This window comes from Echiichthys vipera (assembly GCF_963691815.1).
Source record: "Echiichthys vipera genome assembly, chromosome: X".
Classification (NCBI taxonomy): domain Eukaryota; kingdom Metazoa; phylum Chordata; class Actinopteri; order Perciformes; family Trachinidae; genus Echiichthys; species Echiichthys vipera.
The window spans coordinates 39,142,428-39,149,557 of NC_139825.1; the positions used below are offsets into that span (position 1 = coordinate 39,142,428).

At 44.2% G+C, this 7,130-nt stretch overlaps 1 protein-coding gene across 1 annotated transcript; it reads right to left on the minus strand.

Annotated features, from left to right (window-relative positions):
* Positions 1-866: 866 nt before the first annotated feature.
* id1 (inhibitor of DNA binding 1, HLH protein) lies at positions 867-2,111 on the minus strand. The gene is made up of 2 exons (XM_083938973.1): positions 1,643-2,111; positions 867-1,431 (listed from the first exon to the last, which is right to left on the minus strand). The coding sequence occupies exons 1-2, from the start codon at positions 2,000-2,002 to the stop codon at positions 1,396-1,398; spliced, it is 396 nt and encodes a 131-aa protein (XP_083795099.1). The 5' UTR covers positions 2,003-2,111; the 3' UTR covers positions 867-1,395.
* Between the last annotated feature and the right edge of the window lie 5,019 nt (positions 2,112-7,130).

Below are 7,130 nucleotides of genomic sequence, written 5' to 3' on the forward strand. Positions count from 1 at the left end.
AGGGAAATGGGAAAAACATTGCACCAGGGAAACAAAATAAATCTTATAACGAATCGCCTCGCCAAAGCCAGTTTAACCCCTGCAGTGCCGAGGAGACTAAAGACTTGCTGAGTTACTCTACAACATATTGAAACGCCATTTAAATGGATGCTTTATTAAGTGAAACTAATTTTTAATCTCTTTTATTTATTTTTTATTTTCCAATAAACCCCCATACATCACTTTATCTCTGTCAAATAATGTGTCAGTGTAGAATCTTACATCCTCTTTTCATGATCAACATGACATCACACCATGATATTTAAACTTTTCTAACTGCCTCAATTTGTCAAGATCTTTAGACTTGACGATTTAACAGGATACTTCCTCTTGTAATGTGATACGGTAATGACCCATAGAGAGGCACATTACCAATTTAACTGGCTTTGAGCCATTATGTTGACCCCCAGCTTTAGTTTTATGTTACCTGGATGTCTTAACAGCTTATTCTAGGTGTAGCACTTTTTATTGTTATTATTATTATTATTGGCAATCACGTTACACTTCCCTGATACTCAGGTCAGCCACAAGATAAGCTGTTCAGATGAGTTTGAGTGCTGTTATAATAATAATAACGTTATAACTGACCATAATTACCACCCGAGTGTCTTGTTTTACAACTAGGGTTCTTGTTTTTGCAAATTAACCAACACTGAGACTCACAAGGTATATGATTTGATGTAGCACATTTTACTACAATTTCCCAACTTGGGATCAATAAAGTATTTCTGCTCTATTCAAGTCTTTTATCTTTCTCTCTCTCTCTCTCTCTCTCTCTCTCTGACACACACACACACACAGACATATATATACAGCACACAGAAGAATTCTTGTTCAAAAATAATTGTCTTGTTTTAATAAAAACACAGATAAGGTACATTGTAAGAAAACAATATCTTCACATAATGTGTCATTGTAATATACAATACAGTTTGTCGCTCAGGAATCTGAGAAATTTACTTTTTTTTCTTTAACAAAATGTTGAATATCTCTATATGGTTTACACAAGATACAAAGAGCGTGACAGAAACATTAGCTTTCTTTAGAAACTCTACAAGCAACGAGCGATGCTGGTTGCACTGAACTTGTCTTGGTCCCTCGGCTAACCCAGTCTATATCTGGACACCGCTGGTCTTCTTCTCTCAGGGCCCTCTGATGAATCGAGAGCCTTGAGTGACAGAGATCCTCTCCGCCGTAGGATGTCCACACGAGGTTAATTTTCTAGCATTGGGAGTTTGAAACGTCCCTACACAGTTCAAGGTTTTTAATAGATGTGGTCGAGAAGTCACATCGGGTAGCCTTGTTCGTTCTTCGCGGTGCTCGTTATGGGGTGATGGTGCGATGCTCCAAGAGCTCTTAACGGCACATAATCCTGTCGTCTGAGCATCCATTCTGCGGGGAAAGAGAAGAAGAAGATTGATTAGTACATCTGCGTTGCATGGGTATAAGGCAGTCACAAGCAAACCGGTGCGCAAAATAACTTTTACGCACGGACTTTACAACTTTAAGCACAGACGTTCAAAGACACACATGGTGCACACAGCTCTAATAGACCTTGCGCTTTTCTCTCTGTATTCTGCAGTATACGTGAAGATATATTTACCTCTACTGCGATGCTGGCGATCTCTGCGTTCAGGGTTGTCAGCGGTGTGCGGGTGACGCCGCTGGCGGAGAGTCGGCTCTTCTCCGGCTCGTCAAGCTCGACCTGCAGGTCCCAGATGTAGTCGATGACGTGCTGCAGGATCTCCACTTTGCTGGCCTTCTTGTTGGTGGGCAGGGTGGGCACGAGCTCCTTCAGCTTGCTGTAGCAGCTGTTCATGTCGTGAAGGAAGGCGCTCATGTGCTCGTCCAGCAGCGGGATCTTGCACTTTGAGATGGCCAAGCTCTGCTCAGACAGGCAGCGCACCATTTCATCGCTGCCGACTTTGCTCTTCAGGGCGCAGGTAGACCCGACAACCTTCATCTTGATTGGAGTAGGAGGTGTAGTTTCCAGAGATACCGAGGGATGAAGATAGAGTAGTTGAGCGATGTGGCTTCTCCTCCTCTTAGAGATCTCAGCAATAGTATGTTGACAGTTTGCAACATCCACATGGGCAAACCTCCTCGGATTTATAGCGGAGCAGGAGTCGGGGGCGTGCCAGAGTCGTCCTGTTTGAAGACAGTAAACCAATGAGACGGCTGCGTTTGTATTGATGGGTAGGTCCACAGCGGCGCTCTTAGCCAATGACCACTTTCGCCTGGTTATCGGGATTTACAATCTGTTTGAGGGATGGCGTTACAAATGGAAACAAATGTGTGTCTTTTATGGGTAATATGTGGGAATCCAGCTGTCCATGGCTTGGGGACTCTGCAGGTGTGGATTGCCTTGGGACAGTCAAGGGGTGGTGAATGCCTGGGTATGCACTGTGAGAATGTGTGTGGGATGGGGCAGGATGAATAGGATGAATGGCTAATGATAATTAGGCTACCACAGTGCCCTAGATTTGCCTCTCACAATTGTTGACGCCACTGCAGATGTGGATGACAATAGTACAGTAAAGGAAGACAACTGATGGCACAGAGGCCAAGCAACTCTGGGAAAAGATTAACTTTCTTTTTTAAGGTCATTAGTTCATGATAATGATGAAGTTAGTTAAAAACGTTCATTTGCCATTAAATAGATTAACGGTTAATTCAATATATCACATGATTAGTTTAATAGCATTGCTATCAGAGGAATGGAAATATGCTGCGCACTCATTCCCACCCCCTTGCTCTAAAACTCTCCACTTTTTAAAACTCAAGGCTTTCTTTATGCTCACAAACTGCACTTTTCTCGCAGCACTGAAGGAAGCCCAGTGTGAGCAGCAGCTTCACGGATTCCTTCACATGTTTCTGCAGTGTGTGCTCAGCCTGTGTGCACACTCAGATCGCATCGCTCTGTTCTGAATCTTCCCCCCAGATTGTCCAAACAAGCCCGAGCAGACTGGCAGGCGCCAGCGCGGTGACGTCACCCATTCATCCGAGCCTTGACGCCTGTCAGCCTGGCGCCGCTCGGGCGGTCTCCATGGAGACGTCAAACAAGAGAGCTCGCACTCCGCACTCCTCCATTCACCTGCGTGGCGCGCGGAGCCCTGAGAACAAACCGGCTCCGGAGCTTTGTCGTTCATTTATCACCTTAAAGCAGCGGGGTGAGATTACCGCCCAGCGCACCTGCACAGCCCGAGCTGTCAGAGGAGGGAGGAGGCTCTGCAGCATGTTGTTACCGCATTTTAACACGGAGTAACTGTTGCATTCCTTCACACAGCTTGACTACTACCCTTTATACATGTTTTTTATCAGCTCATTTCATGCATTTTATTTGTAAGACCTTTACTATGTCAAATGGTGTCGAATACATCATGCATCAAACTAATGTAGATTATAAATAAAAGACAATTTAATATGATTTTAAGCAATGACATAAAAGAGAAAATGCATTTCCCAAATACTTGTTTTACATTTTTTTATCATTACTTCATGTACATGGTTTATTAGTTTCCACTATAATATTGCAGCAACTACCATACATTATACAAATAAGTGAAAAACATATTCAGCTTAAGTAAAAGTAGAAATGCTGCAAGCTGCCTGCATTCCAAAGCTTACTTAAGTAAAATACATCAATTTTTTTTATTACATAAGATGTGAGTCAGCATCCTATAAACACCTAAATAGGAAACTTAATAAAAGAGAGACAGAGGGACACACATCAATGGAAAAAACAAACACACACTAGAAATGTTACAAATGTGATATAAAAAACTAAAACTTATGTACAGAATACACACCTTTATATACCCTCCAAACCCCTGCACCCCCTAAATCCATTCCCCAATATTATACCAACATATACATATACTCAGAGTATCAAAAGTTAGAGTACTCATTAAGTATGACAATGGTCCCTGTAAGTGTCTTATTATTGTGTATTATCATAACTGATCTATTAACATGTTACGTGTATTTCCATATTGTAGATGGCCAATGTGAATCCATTTCGTAGACCGTTTTGGTAGTTTATTATATAGTAATACACCAAAGTCTATAAGTAGATGATATATTTTGTATAGGAAATCCAAATATGGTAAGTAGAAACTTTAGATGTGAAATACAGTCAAATAAAATTGCTGTAGATGCATAAATAATGAAGTTAAGTTCAAGTTCCTCAAAATTTTACTTAAGTTCTTGAGTAAATGTACTTAAAAGTTACATTCCACCACTGTATAATGCCATATATTATGCTAATGAACTCAGTTGTCTTATTTGACAAGAATCTGCAAAATACAATTGTTCATAAATGCATCTTCTGCAGCTTTTGTGAAGCGTATCAATATATTGACAATTGCACAGACTGACAGTGCAGTTTTTTAATCAAGTTTTAAATGCATTTGCATATTGAAGGAATTAAAAACAGCTTGTTCTCCTCACATTTGAATATAAATGCTATTTAAAGAGCCACTGCTTATATCTGCACAGATGTTGCAGCAGACCAAAGTTAACATCAGCATCACTGTGCTGTCTTGTAACAAAGTTAACTGCCCCCGGGCCTGTTTCTTCAAGCTTTTGCAGTAGCCTGTAAAAACTTTTTAAGAAACTTTCTTTTTTTCCTTTCTTTCTTTTTTTTTTTTTTTGCCCTCTGTCCTAGGTCGCAGCTGACAGGGCGGAGGGAGGGCCGGGTGGGCAGAACAATGGGAGTGCGGTGCAGGGATTGTGGGAGAGAATCTAGGCTGGAGCCACAGTGTCTGGAGCGCCCCTCCACTCCCCTCATCCAGCTTTTGTTCAGCTGCAAAAGCTATCAGCACTTCCTACTGACACCAACAATAACTCCACACAGCTGGGCCCTTTTTAGCCTGTTTACAGCACATCAAGGCAAGGGGAGAAAGAAGACAGAGGGAAGAGGCAGAGGAGGGGAACGAAAAGTGAAACATATTAGCTCCTGATTTTAACTGACAGAATGCCAGTGCCCTCTCCCAGCACCCCTTCCCTCCTTCATCGCTGACACACAATTAATTTTCCCTGTGGACTCTTTACATGTGAGCCCGTTATCACTTTTTATTTTTACGACAGGCTACTGTTGCAACGACCCGCAGCCATCAAACAGCAGAAGGGCAACACTTGTTTTGTTTTTTCAGAACATTGTGTAATTTGGCTAAATCTATGCGAGCACACTAAACTGCTTCCCAGTAGCGTTTTTCACGATAAATGGTTCCCATTGGTGGCTGGGAAACATATTAGCTAATACGCCCTCTTCATCACTACGGCAAAAAGATCTACAAAAGCACACTACAGGAAGCCGCAAGGGGAAAAGTTAGTGCAGGAATTCATCCAGAGGAAATAGGACATTCCAGCAATGCTTTCACACTTTTGCTGCTGTTATTATTACTGCTACAGGGACAATAAGTAGTGCGCATACTACTTCCTGAAACATGAAAGTGACCAAAGCACAATAATGGCAGGAGGAGGGGGAGAATACATTTTTTTGTTTCTTAGACTGAGGAGTGAGATTGTCGAGATACACTGTTGAAAAGAAATGTGCAGGAATTCAGGAATTAGATTATGAACCACATGCTAGTTTTCAACATTTTTTACATACACACACACACACACACACACACACACACACACACACACACACCCACCCACCCACACACACACACACACACACACACACACACACCCACACACACACACACACACACACACACACAGATCATCTCCTTGCAGCTGTGGGATTAGTTTCCAGTTCCCAGTCACGCTCTTCCTGTTTGCTTGATAATGATCACACCTGTGTGCAGGTGTGTGGCGCAGCTCACATGGGACTGGGGGGGGGGGCAAAAACTTTGACCACAACATAACGTCACATCTTTCCCTAGCGGAGTGGCGACTGACTGGTGGCTCTCAGGGCTCATCAGTCACAGGTACAGGCTGAGGAAGTTTGTAATGAATGTGAGGGTTTGTAATACTGTGTGTCACTGCTTCTGTGAGTGTGTGTTTTCTTCCCAGATTCCTGGTATGTCCCGGCGTGGCCTGGCACCTCTCTGGGCAGCCCTTCCTCTGTAATGACTGAGGGCGCGTGGTTGGGAGTCACTTCCTGTGGGAGTCCTGGTTCAGAGATGTGTCATCAGCAGTGCAGACCGGCTGGAGCCTCCTCGCCTGTTGGGTATTTTTCCTGTGTGCAGGCGGCAGACTGGATGGGTGGATGGATGCCCTTCCCTGAGAGCCAGGGACAACTTACGGGAACACTATCTTCATCTGATAGTTTGTATGTGGCGGAGCTTCACAGAGACCCTTGAAACTCCACAGGTGTCCTCTGCTCTGCATCCTTGGCCTCGCAGGAACATCTTGGTCTCTCTATCTCTTTCTCTCTCGTGTGTACATGTGTGTGTGCATTCACCAGACCCAAAACTCACCCCTCCTTTACACCCCTGTGGCCATCTCCCTCCGCCTGGTTCCCACACACACTATCAAAGCCCTTTAATGGCTTCTAATTAGCTCCCCATCTGCTGGTGACAGCGCACTGGTGGCATGCTAAAGCACCCATTGAGAGCATAGGCATTGTGCTCTGGAATACTTTCCACTCCAGTGGCAATTGCCTGGAGAGAGAGCTTTAGTTGGGGGTGTGGGGGGTGCTGGGGTGGGGCTGGGTGAGGAGGGGGTAAGAGGGAGGAGGAAGAGGGGATGTTGGGTAGTCTTCTCTACAGTCAGGGGCTTGGGGGAGGGCAGGGGTGGAGGGATACACAATGGGAGACAGTGTTACGGCTTGTTGCAAATCTAATAACGCCAGAGTCCCTTTTCCGTCCACTGGTCATCACCCCCCCACCACCACCACCAACTATTTCACAGTCCCAACTAACCCCTCCCTCTGCGTCTTTCCCTTTAGCAACAGTTCGCTGCTGACATCACACAGGGGATGGTCAGTGAGTTGAATCTGACTTTGCACGGAAGTCACAGTGAAACTGGCAACACAACCTGATGAGGTACTCTATTGTCCCAAGGAGCCCCACGGCTATTGCTCCCCTCTTGGACTGAACAATAGATGCACCTCTATAGAAACTGTAAATGTAGCCTGA

What these genes read in the sequence shown, in the direction of transcription:
- id1 (XM_083938973.1), bottom strand. Translation starts at nt 2,002, where the DNA reads ATGAAGGTTGTCGGGTCTACCTGCGCCCTGAAGAGCAAAGTCGGCAGC. An exon ending in TCGCCAGCATCGCAGTAGAG is followed by an intron (nt 1,432 to 1,642) that starts GTAAATATATCT and finishes CTTTCCCCGCAG; the next exon opens with AATGGATGCTCAGACGACAG.